Here is a 20899-nt window from a genome sequence, read left to right as displayed (position 1 = left end):
TATTGTTGCACTCGGATAAGACTCATTCTGGCCAGAATAGCAAACACGGTTGTGTGACAGGTATGGGAAGAAGAACCGGGGTTGAAAGTCGATAGAAATGGGGCCTAAATGGGGCAGCGTCGGGCACCGGTAAGACAGGACTAGACAGACATGAGGTGGAGTGGTAGTCGGCAGAACATGACTTCAGTCGAATCACGGGTTAAATTGAAATCAGCTTACAGCAGGGCTATACTCATACTGAGTCAAGTAAACAAACATGTTTTCTGTGATGAGAAACGCGTATATCGGAGAAAGGATAAGAAAACGTTTTCTCATCTGTAATAGATGGGCGGTATCCCACCCCTTAGCTAAATATGTAGCAAGTTTACGAGATTTTCGATACATCTTAATTTTAAGTGTCAAACTTGATTCACATTACATATATGAATTCTGCTTAAAACACCTTTGATCCTCCTTCGCCCAAGGCCCGTAGCCAGAAATTTATTTAAAGGTAAGTCCATCAAATTATTGCTCGAATACATACTTAGTCGGGAGCAACTAAGAGCAAAGCACTCTTTTGATGTTTACGATGAATTTGGTTATTGCCAACGTGAGGGTCACTCATACACAGGCATGTAAATAAATCATTTTAAACTTGTCCTATTAGAACTCATGCCAGCTGCATCAACATGTAAAGTCGCCCTTCAGAACAGGACCTACCTGAGGCTGTTCACGATGTGCCTGTTCGAAATAATCTTACAAGTAAATACAGATTTACATGAATTGCTCGGACAACATTTATAAAAACATCTTTACAAAGGCTATGAATAAATTTGCAAGATTTTTTTTGTCATTTTGAATGTTTTAAAATTAATAAATTATTCAGGATCTCGGACAGACACCTACATACGCAAGCCGAAGCGATAGGACTTGAATTTTGGCGCTAGTAGCAGGAGAAACAAGAGGACGGGGACAATAAACAAGGTGATCGTATTAACGTTAATATTAAGTTATGTGTATGCGTAAGTTTAAAGTCAACCTTAATGTATAATTTGATTTACTCTTAAACGGGATTTAAAATGCACATTGTAGTCTGTAGTTTTAAATACTTGTTGATCTTCTTATAGGCAGAGCATGTTTGCGTTAATATGTGTTGTAATTGTTTTATATTTGTGTTTTTTTTTTGTAGTTTGCTGCTTATCTGGAATCCTTGTTCGATACTAAGAAATGGAAGGTACGATGACTTCCAGCTTTAAGTTGTAACTGTTTTCGTGTTTTACTTTGACATCGACATTTAGTATTTTCCGGTTATACCTTAATCAGATATCTCGATGGTCATTTTTTCATCTGAGAAATATTTAAACTTAGAGGCTTTTACCTTGAATTTTATATCAGGACATTTTTTCGCTAGAAAACTGGACAAGAAGAAGTAAGAGAGAACTACCGAAGTTGTCCCCCATCCGCTGATCTGATTAATACATGGCCACTAGAGATGAATCAATACTGTAATTAATCATCACGTCGCTATTGTCGCGATTCATTGCACTACAGTTTAATAGCACCAGATGTTTTTTTCCGCATTTTTTAGCATTGGCTGATTAAAATGTACCGATGTAGCCTATGCTAAATACACTGAAGTGAAAGCGGCGCACACATGCTGATTTAGCGAAAATGGTTTACTTTTTAATTTGGTACTATTTATGTAACTGGGTTATTTTTGTTTAATATGTACAATTACCCAAAATCTGATTAGTTTAATAGAAAATTCACACAACCCAGACAAACCGGTTACATGCACTATGCGTATAAAGGCACTTGGACAGTATGAACTGTAATGTGGAATATGATAAAACATCAAAAGAAATACAAAAATAAAAATCTATTTTCTTGTCAGTTTTGTCCATTCAGTTTTCCATTTTACTAACTTGTATGTTAAATTGTATTATAATGGTGCATTACGTTTGAGTGTTTAAAAAACAACTGACCATTCTCCCAAATCTTTGTCTGTTTCCCTATTTTTTTTTTTATTTAGAGGCACAAGTGCTTCATGGGGGGGGGGTGTTAGTATAGAGCCCTGCCTTATGGCCAGTCACATATATGGGGTAAAAACTAATAATTCAGTCATTTTAAATGTGTGCTTTTCTCGTAACTCAGTTTACCATCTCTTTGGAAAACAGTTGAGGATGATCTCGACATCCTGACTTCCCTTCTAGAAGAAAATATTACAGAGGAGCCAAAAGTGGATGATTTGGATGATCTGTTTGATAATGATGATGACAATGAGGAGGAACTTGATGATGGGCAAGTTGAGGATGAATCTGCCAAACACAAGGAAGACATCGCCATGCTCTTTGGAGATGTGGACGACATGGAGGAGGAGAGCATGCAGAACGAGAATTCAGACACAAAAGCAAGTGATTCCCATGATAAATCTAAGGAGGAGCTTGCAGGTATTTGGCTGCGTCAGATCATCTTTGTCTTTTTAATTTCAGTAGCAGTATATTATAGCAGTCTATGTATGATCCTCTGCTAGCCAAATAGTGTTTCCCAGTCCATTCCTCGGGGATACCCAAACAGACAACCTGAGGACCGGGGGGGGGGGGGGGGGGTGTTGTATTGATTGATTGAATAGTAGCCTTATAAGGTTTTGTTTTGTTTGGAGGATGCTGTGGGACTCTTACTTCGATACTGCTTTCACTGGAGATGCACTGATTGCAGTTTTCCTGTCCGATTTCCAGGTTTTTTCCCCAGTATGACCTGCTTGTGCCGATTCTTGCTGATTCAGATTTTCTTGCTAAGAACTACAATTGACTGCTCATTATCTTCACTCACAGTGAAGAGCTTCCAGGCTGATGGCATGTTAGCGTGTGGCTGTGAGGCTATTGCTTGTGTCACTGTGTGTATGGCGAGTGGCGCATGCGTAAAACAGCCCGGGTCGGCGTTGGAAATACGTGAGACTGATTGGCTGGTCTCCGGTCTGGGCTGAGCATGATGTAAATTGGCTGATTCCGATTCCTGGCCGATTGATTGGTGAATCTCTAGCTTACCCTTTTACCCAGGTAAGCTCAGACTAGCTGCACTTATGCTGTATGGACAGAAGTATTGGGACACACCTCTTAATCATTGAATCCGGGTGCTGCATTGCCATGAGTATGTAAAATTAAGCAACTAGCCATGCAGTCAGCTTTACAAACATATGTGATAGAATAGGTGGTTCTGAGGAGCTCAGTGATTCCAAGCGTGGTGCTGTCATAGGATGCCACCTTAGCAATCAGCAGTCAGTCTGTGAAATTTCTTCCTTGCTAGATATTCCATGGTCAGCTGTAAGTGGTATTACTGCAGAGTGGAAGCATTTAAGAACAACAGAAACCCAGCCACGAAGTGGCAGAACACGTTAAGTAACAGCGAGGTCGCCGAGTGCTGAGGCTCATAGTGCATAATAGGCACCGACGTTTTGTTGACTCAATAACTCCCAGTCCCAGAGTCCCAGTTTCCTCTGGCATTAACTCCAGCACAAAAACTGTGCACTGGGAGCTTCATGGAATGGGCTTCCATGGCCGAGCAGCTGCATGCAGGCCTCACATCACCAAATGTCGGATGGAGTGGTGTAAAGCACAGACTCTGGAGCAGTGGAAACGTGCTCTGTGGAGCGACGAATCACGCTTCTCTCTCTGGCAGTCTGATGGATGAGTCTGGGTTTGGCGGATGCCAGGAGAACGTTACCTGCCCCACTGCATTGTGCCAAAAGTAAAGTTTGGTGGAGGAGGGATAATGGTATGGGGGTGTTTTTCAGGGGCTGGGCTAGACCCCTTAGCTCCAGTGAAGGGAACTCTTAATACTTCAGCATACCAAGACATTTTGGACAATTCTATGCTTCCAACTTTATGGGAACAGTTTGGGGAAGGTCCTTTCTATTCCAGCATGACTGTGCCTCAGCACACAAAGCAAAGTCCATAAAGACATGGTTGGGTGAGTTTGGTGTGGAAGAACTTGACTGGCCCACACAGAGCCCTGACCTCAACCCCATCAAACACCTTTGGGATGAACTAGAACTGAGATGTTGAACGTGAAGGTTTGGTTCACAATCAGTGCATGATGTCACAAATGCTCTTCTGGTTGCAGGGCTCCAGATGGTGGCTAAAATGCTGCTAAGGCAGGACTGATTTCATATTGATGCCTATAGATTTTTAATGGAATGTAAAAAGTTCCTGTAGGTGTAATATAGAGCGTATAGGGTGTGCCTAGTGGACTCCTTAATTGCTGTATCTTTGTAATGTATTATTAGTTTCACACGATGCTTTGGACAAAATCATCTGATGCATTTATTTCTCCTGCATAATCTGATCTGTAATGTCTCCACCAGCTGAGCTGAGGCGTATGCAGGAGCAGATGCGCAAGCTGCAGCAGAAGCTGGGGGCCTCGCATAGCTCGGAAGCTTCCAGACCCAGCCAGAATGCACTTTCTGTCCCGGGGGCCGAGAAGCAGGCCGGCTCCTCAGGTAACCACAGCCCTGAATCTCCAACTCAACATTCCTCTTTCTTCTCTTTTGATAATAAGAATTGATATTTTGCCATTTTCTTCTGTATTTGTACTCTAATGTCCTGGTTATGGAGTTACAGATATTAAGGGGGAAAAAACATTATTATTATTATTACCTCTATGCATGACAGATTTCCCCGATTTTGGAATCATTAAAATCAGTGGCTCAATCGTTCTTCAGGGCTCAAACTATAACCAAAATGGTCACACATGTGACCTTTTGTTGAGAGTGTATGATATCAAATTTCACTGGGTTGAATCTCTGCCAGTACTTGACAATCATTAACAGTGTTTCCCCTAGGTTTACAGCTTTAGGGGCTATTTAGAAAATAAAATTAAATCAAATTAACTTGAACTTCAAGGGGGGGCGGGGAGCCCCCCTAATATACTGGTAGGAGAAACATCGATAATTATGTTTTGCTCCTGCATGGATACTGGGTTAATGAATTGTGAACGAAAGCCAATAGCATTTGCCAAAGAAACAGCCATGAGCCCCCCCCCCCACCACCGAGAATTAAAACACCTACAGGCTGCTAATATATAAAATAAGAAATCCACTTGTGCACAAAGCGCAGCCAAAGGTAATTCACTTGGCGTGTTAGGAAAACTATTATGAGTTATCAATTTTGTTTAGCTTGCTGGCATGAGATTTTTCAATTTGAGACAAGCCTGCACCCACATTTTCATGTATGTAGCAGTTTTATTACCTTCTAAATAGTCTGTAGGGAATGTAAACTACCCCAACTCTTTTGATGTAGCTAATTTTAGGTTTATAATGGAATAATATAGATTTGCCTATCCGTCACTAATGTGAAGGGGTTCCTGTATCAAGTCTCGAGTCACTGTCAGTCTTTCATCAATACAAAAACCAGGGTATACATATTAGAAGAACTATTCATCAGCATGCAAGGTCCTTGATTAATAACATGCTGCCCCAAAATGAAGGGCGCGACCACATCATGTACTGGTGCGACCCACTGAGAAAGCTGGTAACAGCAGTGCGGCCATTGGAAAAGTTAGTCTGAAGCCCTGTTCATGCATAAGCCTGGTCATGTCTTTGCAACATTTGCATTTTTGAATAATGTATGTTGTCGAATTTGCCACAGACAGTCCTGCGCCCTTGACACAGAGGAGCCACCCCACAAAGTCACAAGAGTCCGCCATGACAGACCCCCTCCAAAAGAAGCAGCGAGTTAATCACCAGACCAGACCAGGACCTGCAGCTGGTATGAGTTGGAAGCAGTTTTTCTGCCAACGTTAAACCGCAGTATCGGCTGAAGTTCTGTCTCTCATTTTGTCTCATTCTCAGCTTCAGCTTCAGCAGTCAGTTACCTGGTAGGGCAGAAGAGTCAACTAATGAAGCCCACCGAAGCAGCACAACCTGCCCCCCGCACATCAGCTCCTCATGACGCTACTGCAGAGAAGTTCTCCGGACTCAGGCTCAGGTTCTGTGACAAGTTTATATGATGCAGACACTCACCTGCCATCATATCTATTGCTGCGTTCCATTTACCTGGAAGTTGTAGTTGGGAATGATGTCACACCCAAGTGTTAACTGCATTTCAGTAAAGCAAGTTGGAAAGCCATTTCGCAATCCCAGGGACCTCAAAAAGCAAGATTTCCTGCTTAGCCAGATAACTTGTTGGATTTAAGGTACCCCAGTGTACATGGCCTTTATCTTTGTTCACTTACATTTAGCCCAGACTACCTTAAATCCAACAAGGTACACGGCTAAGCAAGATATCCTGCTTTCTAAATCAGGCCCCAGTTCTTGCCCGGTTAATTTTTAACCATTGTTAGCAATGTCAATTGATGCATAAAAACACCATAGCAGCACATCCAGAAATGCTAATAAACAGTAACAAAAAAAAAATAAACTGCAATTTTCACTTCTGGTGATAAAGGTCGCCATCTTGAATTCTGAGGTTGGAGTTGTGTAGATTCCTCCCAACATTCCGAGTAGGAATTTTGGCTTTGGTGGGCATTCCAGTTGAAATTTCAGTTTCAATTTCCAGTTGAGTTGCAGTTCAGTTTGCAATTGATGCAGCAAGGTCTGGATTTCTGGTCTTCATATAAATGAAAAGGAGCAGTTATTTAACTTGTACTTTAATGGCCGTTGGCTTGCAGGAGGCCACGTGTGTCCTCCATGGAGATGGAGCATAAGATGGCAGACCGTCGCCTGATACGGCTGTCGCAGTTACCAGAACGGCTGGCTCGCGAGAAGCTTGATGACACTGACTGGGTCACCTTTGCTGTGGTGGTCAGCAAAGTCACTCCACAGAGTAACAGCAGCGTGAGTTTGGAGCCTTCTGTCCCTGAACTGGCATGACAGTATAGATTTATTTTATTTTTGGCTTCAAGATATTGGTTATGAAGTTCCAAAAAAGAAAAATAAATCGGCTTTTGACTTTTGAGTTTAGTTTTAAGTGGTGAAATTACAATTTTTGTCTCAGGGCAAGACCTTTAGTATTTGGAAGCTGAATGACCTCCGGGACCTAGAAGTTTATGTAAACCTGTTCCTGTTTGGAGAAGTTCACAAAGAACACTGGAAGACTGATCCGGGCACCGTCATCGGTATCCTTAACCCAAATCCAATGAAGCCCAAGGAGGGGTCTGATGGGGTAAGTGTCTAGGTTAATGTATTTTGGAAGGGCTCACTTTTATTGTATACCACTATCTAGGATAGTCAGGAGTTTTTGTCTTTTGTTTACAAATTTAGTCCTTGATGTGATTCCTGACTTTCCACTCTGTGCATATAGTTTTTATCCTAATGTTTTTAATTTTTGCTGCTCTATTCCTGTATTGTCCGCTTTCTGCCGTAAAGATGCAAATTTCCCAGTTGTGGGACTGATATAGGATTATCTTATCTTAAAAAGTAATTGATGGATGGATGTTAATTTCAGGGTGCAACTTATGTCGCTTTTCCACTGGCATGCAGGACCCGAGCAATACAGCAAAGAGACTAGTTACAGCATGGTTCCAGCTAGCCTCGTTTTTCCACTGTAGAAGAGCTGATGCAGTAAAGGCGTTGGAGAGCAACTGATGTAAAACTGAAGAGACGCTTATTTACAATTCACACTGTGTACATCCGGATTTCCTATGTGCACTTATTATCTATTTATTTATTGCTGTGTGCTAATTTCTCGTAAGCACGTCTGTGAGAATCAGTGTTAAGTGCAAGTATCAACCACTAGGAATTAACACCGGCTTGTGTCAATTTGGATTACAGCTGTTCTGTAGTGCAGAACAGCTGTAGTCAGTCAAGTAGGTGGATTGAAATTTTCAGGTTCCAAGTTATCAAGAATCCATGCGATATGCGATACCATTAATAACGAATAATGTATAGAATGTACACATTTTCCTTCAGATAATCCATTAGCAGAACACCGGCGTCGCCTTGCATTCCGACCAATCAGATGGTGCTGACACATTCAGCTCGGTTTGATCATGCTGCTAGTAAGCAGGGCTATGTCAGCCCAGTTACGGTTCCGGTATGGCTTGCATGCTTTACAATGGAAACAGTTCGGAAACAGCTCGGTTCTCGGTGGCAGTGGAAAAAACGCAATTAGTATTTTTGTTAATTAAAATGCACCTGGTAATTTTGTAGTAATTTTGAAATCTTTATGGATGCAGTTCATTTTAAAGGGATTGTTATTCATAAAAGGGAATTGCTAGGAAATGTTTCCAAACTATAGGAATAGTTGAAGGATGATGAGTAATGGTAGAGGCTGGAGGGGTTTATATATGACAGGTGGTCATTGTTTCATCCTGTACTTATGATTATTGTCTCCCTGTGTGGCTGCAGCTGTGCTTGTCTGTGGAGCACCCGCAGAAGATTCTGGTCATGGGTGAAGCCCTAGACTTTGGCACTTGCAAGGCTACCAAGAAGAATGGGGACCCCTGCAAACAGCTAGTCAACCTGGTGGGTGCTGTGCTCTTCGTCTCATTGCCTGTCCACCACTGGTATGAATAATCTCATGTTCCCATTCTGGGTTTAAAAACAGAGCCGCTGTCCAGTAGGTTTTCTGTTCTACCTGGCTTCTGATGAGCCACACCTGTTCCCAGTATGTTCCAGCGAACAGGTGCGGCTCATCAGAAGCCAGGTAGGATAGACAAAGTACTGGACAGAAAACAGATGGGGTAGAAGTTCTTCAGGACTGGAGTTGGAGACCACTGTGCTAGAATATAGGTGGAAAATCCTTATATAAATGAATATGTTTTCCCTGCCAGATATCAGCTTGTTTAAATGTATCTGACTGTTCCCTCCAGTACTAGAATGTCTGGGTTCTGTGCTTCCAAACGGTCATTTTGAAACTGTCAGATGCTTGTGACTCTTCTCACTTTGTTCATCTTTAATTGCAAAGCGCTTCACTCTCAGTCAATAATGCCATGTTATCGTGACCTTCACCCACTATAGCACGAGTGCCAGTTCTGCCAGTACCATGTGAAGGCCCAGTACAAAAGCATGAGCTCCAAGAGGGCGGAGCTGCAGTCCAGTTTTTCTGGCAAGGTTCCCGGGAAGGCTCGGGGAAAGGGCGCTGTTGGATTGAAAGAGCGTCTGTGTCAAAGTGGGTTCCATTACGGGGGGGTGTCATCAATGGCGTGTGCCACCTCTGTGTGAGTATCCCCCCCCCCCGATAACTCCACCGCCTGCCCAATTATCCTGGCTCCTGTTCAGTATTTCTGTCTCCTGCACAACAACCCCAGCCATTACCCAGTAATCCCACCTCCTGCTCATTGAGCCCACCCCCTGTTCAGTAACCCTACCCATTATCCAGTAATCCCACCCCCTTCTTAGTAACCCCACCCATTACCCAGTATTCCCACCTCCTGCTCATTGAGCCCACCCCCTGTTCAGTAACCCTACGTATTATCCAGTAATCCCACCCCCTGCTCACTAAACCCACCCCCTTTCTTAGTAACCCCACCCATTACCCAGTAATCCCACCTCCTGCTAATTGTGCCCACCCCCTGTTCAGTAACCCTACCCATTATCCAGTAATCCCACCTCCTGCTCATTGAGCCCACCCCCTGTTCAGTAATCCCACCCATTATCCAGTAATCCCACCCCTTCTTAGTAACCCCACCCATTACCCAGTAATCCCACCTCCTGCTCATTGAGCCCACCCCCTGTTCAGTAACCATACCCATTTTATAGTAATCCCACCCCCTGCTCACTTAGCCCACCCCCTTCTTAATAACCCTACCCAGTACCCAGTAATCCCACCTCCTGCTCATTGAGCCCACCCCCTGTTCAGTAACCCTACCTATTATCCAATAAGCCCACCCCCTGTTCAGTAACCCTACCCATTATCCAGTAATCCCACCCCCTTCTTAGTAACCCCACCCATTACCCAGTAATCCCACCTCCTGCTCATTGAGCCCACCCCCTGTTCAGTAGCCCTACCTATTATCCAGTAATCCCACCCCCTGCTCACTAAGCCCACCCCCTTCTTAGTAACCCCACCCATTACCCAGTAATCCCACCTCCTGCTCATTGAGCCCACCCCCTGTTCAGTAACCATACCCATTTTATAGTAATCCCACCCCCTGCTCACTAAGCCCACCCCCTTCTTAATAACCCTACCCAGTACCTAGTAATCCCACCTCCTGCTCATTAAGCCCATCCCCTGTTCAGTAACCCTACCCATTATCCAGTAACCCCACCCCCTGCTCATTAACCCTGCCCCCTATCACTGTTTCCTCTCTTCCAAGAAGCTCTGCGTGCCCTTGAAAAGGATATTTGTTTTAAAAATGCTCATTCGTATGTGGGTGGATGCTGGAGCTCTGTGACTTAAGCTATTTATCCACGTTTCTGTGGTCCAGTGCTGAGTTCCCACACCTTGCCCAGATTTCCAAAGCTTAACGATAATGGCGTTGCGTGAAAGAAAAAAGGTTGAGGAACGAACATTCATATGAAGATCTTGGAATCTAGAAAGAAAAACTTATCCCAAAAGAGTTCCCAGTTTTACAAATGGTCCAGAGCTGTCATACAAACATTTTAGAGGAAATATGAAAAGTCTAAAGTTCAGATAGAAATGTACTTCTAAGTTGCATTTAGGGTACAGTTAGTTTTAACTAACAGTTAATAAATACAGAAAATTAGCATGTTAATAAATACAGAAAAAATTGTACTGTATCTGACATATATAACATTCAGCATTCATCTCCAGTGAATTAACATATTAATTGTTGTAAATGAATGACTTTGCACATATGAAGATGTTATTGTTCATATCGAAAAATTAGACAGTAACATGTGTGCACCCACATGCAATAGGTATTAAAAGGCCCATGTATAAGTATGCCAAACGCAACATTGCCATATTTAGCTTTGTCAGAGGACATTACGCGCAGGCAAATATGAAGGGAGCAAGTATTTAGGGATCACAGTGATTATTTTTCCAGTGATCATTCATAGCTTATCAGTCATTTTCGATTCTGATGGAATTGTTTCCCTAGGTCAGGACCGCAACAGAAGAGACTCAAGCAGACAAGCCTGAGCAATCTGTTTGTAAGAGGTTCGGACCAGATCATCAGTCAAGCAAGGAGTCTCGGTGAGATTAGACCGTTTTTACAGTGAGAGCTACTTGTACCAAGAAATCTGGGGAGCTGTCTTGGGACTGGGGTCAGTTGGAACGGTAAATGTTGCTGACTGGATCGTAAAATTTAATTTTCCTTTCAGGTCCACTGAAGTGAAATACATGCATATGTGCAACATACAAATAAAATTAAACATGTCTGATTTCTAATAAGTGTTATGGGGGCTTCCCACATCCAGCTATTTTCAGATGTCGTATATTTATTTCGGAGATGCAGATGAGGGACGACCGCGGGGAAAGGGACAGGAGGTGTGCTGGCTAGGCGTGGATGCTATTACAGCAGATTTTATCAGGAAATCCTGGAATAGCGTTGCTTTTAAAATACTGTCAAAAAACATATACCATAGTATAATGTCTGACGTTGGTATGACGGTATTACAAATTAGATACTGTCTAGGGGGGGTGTTGGGGTCCTTGCAGTAAATTTTGCAAAACGGGGCTAGAAGGTGGCAGGTATTTCTTGCTGCCTAATTTTACTGCAGTTCTGTAGTGGAACGGCAGATTTTCAGGACATTGTTCCTTTTCGACGGGTATCAGCGAGCTGCTGTTCATTTGCGGGAGACCCCCGGAACTTCCAGGAGAGGTGGGATGGCTGCATTGTTTTTCAGTGTCGAATACAGTCCAAGAAAAAGAAGATAGGCTATTGACTAGGAATGTCTGAAAGATCGATTGGTCAATCACAATCGACTTGTTGGCAGCCACTGGATTAGACCCTCTTATGCTGATATTTATGTGAGATCACATACTGAATTACGGCTGTCTTTGTAACTGAGTCTTGTCGGTTCCAGTTGCCAGTTTCTGAGGTACTCCCTCTCTGAGAACTTACATTATTTTTATTCTGTAGCCATGACTTCCAGCGACGTCACTGGCTGCTCCGATGACTTCAAAAGCCTGCTATCAATGCCGACGCCAGGAGCCCTCAACCTGAAGAAACACCTGCGGCATAATACGTCAGGTAGGAAGCGCTTAGCCTCTTACTCGCTACACTGCAGCAGACTAATAGCCAAGCAGGAAGCCCTTAGCCTCTTACTCGCTACACTGCAGCAGACTAATAGCCAAGCAGGAAGCCCTTAGCCTCTTACTCGCTACCCTGCAGCAGACTAATAGCCAAGCAGGAAGCCCTTAGCTTCTTACTCGCTACCCTGCAGCAGACTAATAGCCAAGCAGGAAGCCCTTAGCCTCTTACTCGCTACCCTGCAGCAGACTAATAGCCAAGCAGGAAGCCCTTAGCCTCTTACTCGCTACCCTGCAGCAGACTAATAGCCAAGCAGGAAGCCCTTAGCCTCTTACTCGCTACCCTGCAGCAGACTAATAGCCAAGCAGGAAGCCCTTAGCCTCTTACTCGCTACCCTGCAGCAGGCTAATAGCCAAGCAGGAAACCCTTAGCCTCTTACTCGCTACCCTGCAGCAGACTAATAGCCAAGCAGGAAGCCCTTAGCCTCTTACTCGCTACCCTGCAGCAGACTAATAGCCAAGCAGGAAGCCCTTAGCCTCTTAATCGCTACCCTGCAGCAGACTAATAGCCAAGCAGGAAGCCCTTAGCCTCTTAATCGCTACCCTGCAGCAGACTAATAGCCAAGCAGGAAGCCCTTAGCTTCTTTACCATTACCCAAGCGCACCTGCTCTGTCGTAGCAGTAGTGAAGAATATACAGGGTCTTCAAGGGGTACCCACCCCATCCCTGCCCCATCAGCATAATACATAGCATCGTACTATAGTACTTTATTTGGTAGTGGGTACAGTATTAGTTGGTGCTTCAGTTTGGGGAATGTATGGCAATATCCTGACTTTATCCTTACACACTTTGATTATTTATGATTGTCTTTTGCATTTCACTACACATTGTACTGAATATAACTGTGTATGTGACAGATGCCCCCAGGACCCAGTAGGATAAGCGGTTTGGAAAATGGATGGATGGATGTGACAGATGAAACTGATACTTGATACTCAAACTACCTTCTTTGGCATAGAATACATTTCCTGAGATGTGATACCTGGTGGCATTTGCTCTTTGCTTTAATAAGACGGTAGAGAATCCTTCCCAACACAGGCGGTATGGCTGATTATGTAGCGGGAACCTTGGTGTTTGTTAGGATCGGCCAACGCAGCGAGCCCTGGGATCCAGTCTATCTCGGCTGGCCAGCTCCTCAAGCAACAGAAGCAGCAGCTCATGGAGGCCAGACGCAGGAAGTCTGAGGAAATTCAGCAGAGGTGCGTCAGTCTGTATTGGGTGCCTTTCCACTGCACCAGCCACTGTGAGTTTGGTGCTTCGAAAAATATGCCAGAAGTCCAGTCTTGTTGGGTTGGTTTTTCACTCATGTAAAACTGATTCCGGCGGTGAATGACATCATCACAATGCAAGGCAGGGAATTTTGTCCTGAATTTGAAAAATGGCTATAGTGTATAGGCCTGGGCAATGTGCGATATTAATACCAGCATTGCATGTTCTATAACTGGAAATTCTGACGTTGCAAGGACCGCGCCAGTAGGATTTTTTTTATTGTGATATTTGAAATTGTCAAATCGTGCAGCCGTAGTATATTATAGCTAATTCTTTATTTCTTGTCATCCCATCCATCTCTCGTTGAATCTGTTAATCCGACCACATTGTACTTGAAGCTTGGGTCTTTTTGTTTATTCTTGCATCCATTATTATTACTTTTGAATTCTTTTTCCTTAATTTTTCATTGTTTTCTGAGTTCGTACCCACACTTTCTCAGCATGGCGGATGTATTTTGTGTTTGCGAGGCAGTTTATTTGCATAACTAATTGACAAACACATTTTCAGGGTCCCGCCTTGAAGTACTGAAAAATATCAGTTCCAACAGTATCAGGTAGTGCCAGGTACTTATGGTACTGGTACCTGACCAGAAATCAGTGGAAACTATGAGTGACCCTCATTCCCCTGCCTGTCTATGCTGTCTAGGTTCCTCCAGAACTGTGACAAAGCTGCCCCAAAGATGCCCTCACCAGAAGCAGTCAAGCAGTCCCCCACAGGACCGCGCCACACCCCCAAGCTGGGGCGTGGCTTCAGTGAAGGGCAGGACGTCCTGTTCTTTGACCATCATACACCAACACCTCCAACACTCAACTTATCAGCTGCAAAGGTATGTGGATATGTTTTTTATTGTATCTTAGTTAAAATAATAATAAAAAAAGCCTATTATAGTGCAGTTTCCCAAGCATTGCCCTTTGCAGTGATAGTGTGTTTGCCATTCTTGCAAGCTGGGAAGTCAGACTTTCACATCACTATCATCTAGTCAACAGCTCCAGAATGTTAGCCATTAAAGTAGCTAATTCCAAGATGAGGTCATTGCTAACAGTCTTGGTCGCCTAGCTACAAATTTCCTCTTTGCAGCTTTCATTTATGGAAGGGTGTGGTTTTCACTGGCTAAAGCTAAAAGTTGAGATAAAAGGGGCCCAGGGCTTAGTACTGGGTCATTTGGCAGTGTGATGCATGCTGGGAATACTCGTGTTTAACCTATTTCACGGTTACTAGTCACTTCAGTGTAGCTTTCCACACAGAACTACAGGTAGTGGTGTAATGTCATTCAGTCATAGTCCAGTTAACTCGCATGTGCCTGGGGGGCAGTCTGACATGCTTGCCGTCAAAAGGGCTTGAAGCTGACTCGTCTACTTTTCAGTTAGCAGCACTGAAAAAGCTGCGGCAAAAAGGAGCAGCACTGGCAAAAGACGACCCGAACTCCGTGAAGAGGAAAAGGCCGAACGTCAGTGACATCACCAGCAGGGTGGAGCAGAACCGGGAGTCCCCTTCAGGTAGCGGCATGGGTCCTCAGCTGGGCCAATCATGGGAGTCCGGGAACACAACGATGACAGAAATATCTGTGTAGGTGGGTCAGAACCGGAGCTTGAAGAACCTGAGCTGAAGAGGCGCCGAGAGAACTTGGAGTACTTGCAGTCTGACGCTTTTCAGAAGATCCTCAATGCCAAATCTAGACACTTGGGGGCAGTACAGGATGTGAGTCTTCGCCCTTAATCCTCACAAACCATTTGGTAAAACTGATTTGGTAAACATTCTTAACACCTGGCATTCATCAGAAAGGCTATAATACCAATAACTGGTAAGCGTCTGGCAATGTGGGGAGCCAGTGCGTCGCCCAGGTGCCTCATGGGAGATGTATTGCTGAGTGCTTGCCATGTTCCTTGAAAAGATCTCAGTGTTTCAGTTGGTAGGGCTGCCTTTAGGCTAGTTAGTGTAGTGTAGTATGTGGTAGTTTATTGTGGTATGACAAAATAGGTTAGTCAGTCTGCTGAATGTAAGTCATGAGGTTTGAATGTAATAACGAAATGGTAATGTATGGTTTGAGGAGTTAACCTGGTTGATACTAGGGAAGGTGCTGAGCCCCGTTGTTCCTGCTATAGGCAGAATTTCAGATCCAGGAGAAGTACTTTGAACCCCTCGTGAAGAAGGAACAAATGGAAGAGAAGATGAGGAACATCCGCGAGATGAAATGTAGGGCTGTTACCTGTAAAACGGTGAGTTTACGTGCTATGATATTTCGCAGACCTGCAGACTTTGGGGGCGGAGTAAGATGTTCCCCTTTTCTAACCAAGATGTCAATATCCTAACGCGTATTGTGTCGCTGCCTGTGCCTTGGCAGTGCAAGTACACCTACTTCAAGCCCTTGGACAGGTGTGTGGAAGACAAACATGAGTACCGTTGGCATGATGCCCTGAAACGCTTCTTCAAGTGTCCCTGCGGGCAGAGGGCCATTGCCCTGGACAGGATGCCTCACAAGCACTGCAGGTCATTTTTCCTCTGACTCATCATTTTCTCATCCTTTGATTTTAAAATTCATATTGAAAGAAGCTTATTTCATATTTTCCAGCAACTGTGGCCTTTTCAAATGGGAGCGGGATGGCATGATAAAGGTACTGGATTTATTTGTCTTGCTCTTAAGAGTAGCTTTGAGAATCTGTGTTCAGGTTTTTTAATGCACCCCTTCAACATCCTCCCAGGAAAAGTCTGGCCCGAAGATTGGAGGAGAACTACTTTTACCCCGGGGAGAGGAGCAGCCCAAATTTCTTAACAGCCTAAAGTGACTACTCTTCCGGTCAGATGTCCATAGCACTGTGGTAGCTGTGATTGGCCATCTTTGCTTTTGTTTGTTTTAGTGGTCGGGAATAATCATCACTGCTCTGTTTTTCACAACAGTGCCATTTTAGTGAATGTGTTTTGTCATCAAATTATGCGTCGTAAGATTTCTATGGTCTGAAACTGTGTGCTTTATTAAAATGAGCCAAGTGCACGGATGGATATTTCTAAGAGGGTCATCTCGTTTGTTAAATGTATGGAAAAGGCTGTAAGTACTTTCCCCCGAGACATGGGAGGAGTGCGTTGCTGCTTAGCAGATTAGGCCTCTGTGCCTGTGATCGGAAGGTTGCTGGTTCAAATCCCATACTCTTGTGGAAGATCGATTACCCCCCTCAAATCCATCCACTCACCCATTTTCTGCCACTTATCTGGGGTCAGGTCGTGAAGACAGCAGTTTAAGCAGGGATGATGCCCAAACTCACCAACCATCTCCTCCAGCTTGACTGGGGGAATACCAAGCGTTTCCATGCCAGCCGAGAGATACAATCTTTCCAGCATGTCCTGGGTCTGTCCCAGGTTCTGCTGCCAGTTGGACATGTCCGAAACACCTTCCTGGGGAAGTGTCTAGGAGGCATTCTACATAGATGTCAGAACCACCTCAAACAACTCTTTGATACGGAGGAGCAGCAGCTCTACTTTGAGCCCCTCCTGAATGTCTGAGCTCCTCACCCTATCTCTAAGGCTGAGCCCATACACCCTATGGAGGAAACTCATTTCTGCTGCTTGTATCCACACTTTCACTCTTTGGGTCACTACCCAAAGCTCTTGATCATAGGTGAAAGTTTGAACAAAAGAACAGAGTTCCACCTTAACTCTTTCACCACAACAGAATGGAGCAGTGGTACAGTGTCCGCATTACTGCTGAGGCTGCACTGGTCCTCCTTTTGATCTCGCTCTCCCTTATTCCGTCTTCTTGTGAAGACCCTGAAATGCTGAAACGTAAAAGTACAAGGTTGCCTTGTACTTTGTAGTAATTGCCACACTGCTGTGATGTTTGGTCTGTTCTTTGTTATAAATAAAGCATTGAGAAATGTACACTTACTGCCTCCATAGCGAGTTGGTCATTTCGTAACTGCTGCAGTTCTCCTCCATGCTCCACATCGTATTGGTTCTCCGCTCTGCTACTTCACTACCCCAGTGTCGAATGTTGTGTTGCATGTCTTTGGAAACCTCGTAGGAGATAGTATTTCATTCTTAGTATTATGGCTACATGATATTGGAAAAAATCCATTTCTATACAATGAAAAGCAAAACTTAGTTCAAATTTCGCAAAAACACATCTACTAATGAGTGATTTAAACGGCAAGGATGAAAATGAGTAGGATTGACTGGAGGAAAACTGGCTCATGCAAAAGTAGCGACGGTAAACTTTAGTGTATTTTTAATAGTTTAATCTTGGAAAGGAATTGTGATTAATACCGCAAAACGTTGGACAAAGAGGGACATAATAGTGATTGGAACATTTTCTCTCCTGCTTAGTTTTGAATATCTTCTGGCCACTCATTCTTAAAAAAAAAGCAAAAAATGATTCTACTTTAATGCTAACTATATACACTGTACATAAACCCATAGTCTTGTGACAAAAGATGACCGTACTGCCCCCCAAGATTTCTGATGGTACTGTATCTTGTTTACATGTAGCATTAATTTTTCACAGATGACGCATAGAATCAATGCAGAAAACGAGTGGCAGCCATGATGCACACACGGACGCGTTGTGAGCATCGGGTATAAATCGGCCATAGATCCTCCTCTGAGTCTTCCAGCTCTACTTCCTCCAAAGAAGGTGTATAAGTGGGATTCAGGATGCACTCAAAATGCTCCTTCCACCGCCTGACTAAATCCCCAATTGAGGTCCATCCCTGGTGTAAACCGCTTCAGTGAAGCCCTGCTTCCCCCTCCTAAGTCGCCTGATGTTCTGCCAGCATCTTTTCAAGGCTGACAAATTCCTCCTACATCTGAGTTTTGCTTCAGTAACAGCCACAGCCACTTTCCACTTAGCTGGCAGGTATCGGCCGGAGTCCCACAAGCTAGCCAAGCTCAGAAGGCCTCCTTCAGCCTGACAGCTTGCTTTGCCGCTGGTGTCCACCACCGGGTTTGGGGATTGCCACCTCGACCGACGCCGACAACTTTATGGCCACAGCTTTGCACAGCCGCTTCTGCAATGGAGTCCCAGAACATGGCCCATTCAGGCTCAATGTCCAATGTCTCAACGTTCTACTGGAGGTGCAGGATCTCCTGGACGGAGGCTTCTGGCAGACACTCCCAGCACTCCCTCACTATACATTTGGGTCTACTAGGTATATCCAGCATCTTCCCCCACTATTGAATCCAACTCAACACTAAGTGGTGATTAGAGTTAGGAAACCAAAATGAGGTTCCAAATGAACAGATGAGAAAATACCCAGTACCAGGTCCCCCCTTTTTTCGAATTATGATTCTGCATATCACTTCCTAAACACTACACATCTGCAAGGACATGCGTGGCTATCTGCCAGGACCTGCTTTAGGTGAATATATCACGCATCAAAGGTCAACTGCCATTTGCTAAGACACAAGCTAGCATGTGTGACAACAGTGTGAAAGAGTGGACTATTCGTTTTTTTGTTTTAGAATGATTTCATCACTGCCGGCCACAGGATTTAAACCAGTGACATTCTGGTCACAGGTACAGAGCCCACAAAAGCCATTAAAGACTGCAAATACCTGATTTATGGTTACACAGGACAAACGACTATATGTTTGGTCCTTTCCAGAACCAAAAAAAAAAAACAAATTTAATACATCAGGTGACAGAGTAGTTCACTGTGGCATGAAGAACTGCTCAAACTTGTTTCCTTTCTTCTCATTCAAGGGCTGTAAAGATCATTCCTCCGTGCTCCTTAATGGGGCAACAGGGTTAAAGATCGGACGCTCCTGTCTCAGTTTCAGTCTTCCATACATCATTTCAAAGTCTTTTTTTGTCCCATCCAGAGCTTCCAGGCTTCCTGTTTTAATGCTATAACCATATGACTCCAGTTTTTGTATACGGTAGAGCACAATTTGTGTGGTCAGCTCTAAGATTGTAGGTGTGTCTTTGATCTGGTCTAAACTGATGCCTGCTTCAAATAGTCCCTTCAAACGGTCATCTAGAACAGGCACAGGATAATTAAGGAGCCCAGGGCACTTGAGGATAATCACCCTTAGTTCGGTCTCAGAGCACTGTAGAGTCTCCAGGGAATAAGTAAGGATGTTCTGCATGCTTTTAGGGCTAAGTTCTGTGATGAAGCCCTTCAGTTTGGACACTAGGTGGAGGAGCTCTACAGCAGAGAACCCCCTGTCCTGTAAGAACTGGATATTCTCCCATACCACCTCTGGGGGTTTAATCAGTATGAAAGGGTTCTGACTGAGTAACTTCTGGAGCCAAATCTTCATGTTGCTCTCACTGCCCCCAAGACGAAGGTACGACTCCTTTAAGGTATGGATCATTTCCTGGTTCTTCTCCACTGGTCTGCTGAAGCTTTGCGGAGCACTACCCATTAATTTGCTGATGATGCGCTTGTTCAAATGTAAGCTCTGAAAAAACTGTATATTGGCCTTCTGATTAGCATAGTGACTGACAGTAAAAAATGAAGCTGGAAATTTCTCAATTATACCCAGAAGGTCTTTACTGTTGGGACAGACAGTCGTCCACAGCTCATGTTGAGCCTGTAATTCCTCAGGAGTGCACAGAACCGCTTCTGGATGCTGCTCCAGAATACGTCCAATTGTTTCCTTATTAGCACCCAAATCACGCAAAAGCCTAGCTGTCTCATTGACATATGTAGGACTCTGAAACAGTACCCATCCTTTCAACTTGCGAATTTTCCCAATGTCTACAGACAAGTGAGATAAACGGTCTACAGTGAATTTGTTCTCCACCTGACTGGAACTGAGTGTGGAACAGTGTGTTCTGGGTAGGAAGAAAGGCCTAATATGCAGCCAGTAGGTGCAAAAGGATGTTGTTGTCCATCGCAGCATGGTTTCAACCACAGGACAGTCTGGAAAAATAAACAAGGATTTGGACAGCACTTTTCAGAAAGGATTAATTTCACAATCAACAGCTGTGTACTTATTACTTCACATTTCAATATGACAGCAGTACTTCTTCACAACACAAGGGCATGCATCTGGCTATGTATATCATTTTACTTTGAAACAAACATTGCCAGCTTTATTCAAGATTTAACTTAAATATTTGTATATGATCCTCTCGATGCTCTCTATGGATTTATTTTTTTTGTAAATAAAACAAGTCAAGAATACCTCTGAATCCTTATTAATCTGTGAAAGTAAGCTGTAATTTTATTCTATTATTTTTAAACTGAGTGGTTCCGTATGTTGAGCTCCATGAATTCTCACAGGGAGCCGACCTGTTTCGATACCGGAGTTGCAGAATGAAAAATACTCAGACCTCCACCTTGCAACAGGAAACCGTTTCATTCTTCTAAAAATACTGGATGGAAAAAAATATATATGTGTGTATTTCCACCAACACGATTGTTCAAAATGTCCCAGTAATTCAGCTGTAACATTTCAAACCGAAGGTCCCTGGGCTTGTGTCACTCATTCATTGTGGTGTCTAAGTTTATGCCTGATCATATATTAACGACAATTTTGTTTCATATCTCACGTAATGCTTC

General features: G+C 43.8%; 2 protein-coding genes across 6 annotated transcripts; one reads left to right on the top strand and one right to left on the bottom strand.

The window, feature by feature from the left end:
* Nucleotides 1–100: 100 nt before the first annotated feature.
* Nucleotides 101–17273, top strand: mcm10 (minichromosome maintenance 10 replication initiation factor). Its single transcript, XM_048981404.1, has 21 exons — nt 101–490; nt 866–963; nt 1169–1213; nt 2157–2429; nt 4343–4477; nt 5625–5744; nt 5828–5963; nt 6646–6811; nt 6972–7139; nt 8324–8440; nt 8936–9135; nt 10981–11075; nt 11965–12075; nt 13216–13333; nt 14049–14229; nt 14767–14899; nt 14974–15101; nt 15506–15619; nt 15745–15890; nt 15973–16015; nt 16103–17273. The coding sequence occupies exons 3-21, from the start codon at nt 1207–1209 to the stop codon at nt 16184–16186; spliced, it is 2475 nt and encodes an 824-aa protein (XP_048837361.1). The 5' UTR covers nt 101–490; nt 866–963; nt 1169–1206; the 3' UTR covers nt 16187–17273.
* On the bottom strand, nt 17042–20817 carry mterf2 (mitochondrial transcription termination factor 2). 5 transcript variants are annotated; one of them, XM_048981875.1, is made up of 4 exons: nt 20630–20817; nt 18945–20257; nt 17281–18397; nt 17042–17170 (listed from the first exon to the last, which is right to left on the bottom strand). In XM_048981875.1, the coding sequence occupies exons 1-2, from the start codon at nt 20697–20699 to the stop codon at nt 19104–19106; spliced, it is 1224 nt and encodes a 407-aa protein (XP_048837832.1). In that variant the 5' UTR covers nt 20700–20817; the 3' UTR covers nt 17042–17170; nt 17281–18397; nt 18945–19103. The 5 variants fall into 5 exon arrangements, with proteins under 5 accessions (XP_048837832.1, XP_048837922.1, XP_048837742.1 ...); XM_048981965.1 differs by having other exon boundaries at nt 17281–17408; XM_048981785.1 differs by having other exon boundaries at nt 17281–20257.
* Nucleotides 20818–20899: the final 82 nt, after the last annotated feature.

This window comes from Brienomyrus brachyistius, chromosome 1 (genome assembly GCF_023856365.1).
Source record: "Brienomyrus brachyistius isolate T26 chromosome 1, BBRACH_0.4, whole genome shotgun sequence".
NCBI classification, from domain to species: Eukaryota; Metazoa; Chordata; class Actinopteri; order Osteoglossiformes; family Mormyridae; genus Brienomyrus; species Brienomyrus brachyistius.
The sequence above is the reverse complement of the archived record's forward strand: the minus strand, read 5'-3'. Positions and strand labels throughout refer to the sequence as shown.

What these genes read in the sequence shown, in the direction of transcription:
- mcm10 (XM_048981404.1), top strand. An exon ending in CAGTCAAGCAAGGAGTCTCG is followed by an intron (nt 11,076 to 11,964) that starts GTGAGATTAGAC and finishes TTTATTCTGTAG; the next exon opens with CCATGACTTCCAGCGACGTC. An exon ending in ACTTGGGGGCAGTACAGGAT is followed by an intron (nt 15,102 to 15,505) that starts GTGAGTCTTCGC and finishes TTCCTGCTATAG; the next exon opens with GCAGAATTTCAGATCCAGGA.
- mterf2 (XM_048981785.1), bottom strand. Translation starts at nt 20,699, where the DNA reads ATGAAACGGTTTCCTGTTGCAAGGTGGAGGTCTGAGTATTTTTCATTC. An exon ending in CAACTCCGGTATCGAAACAG is followed by an intron (nt 20,258 to 20,629) that starts GTCGGCTCCCTG and finishes TTATTTTTCCAG; the next exon opens with ACTGTCCTGTGGTTGAAACC.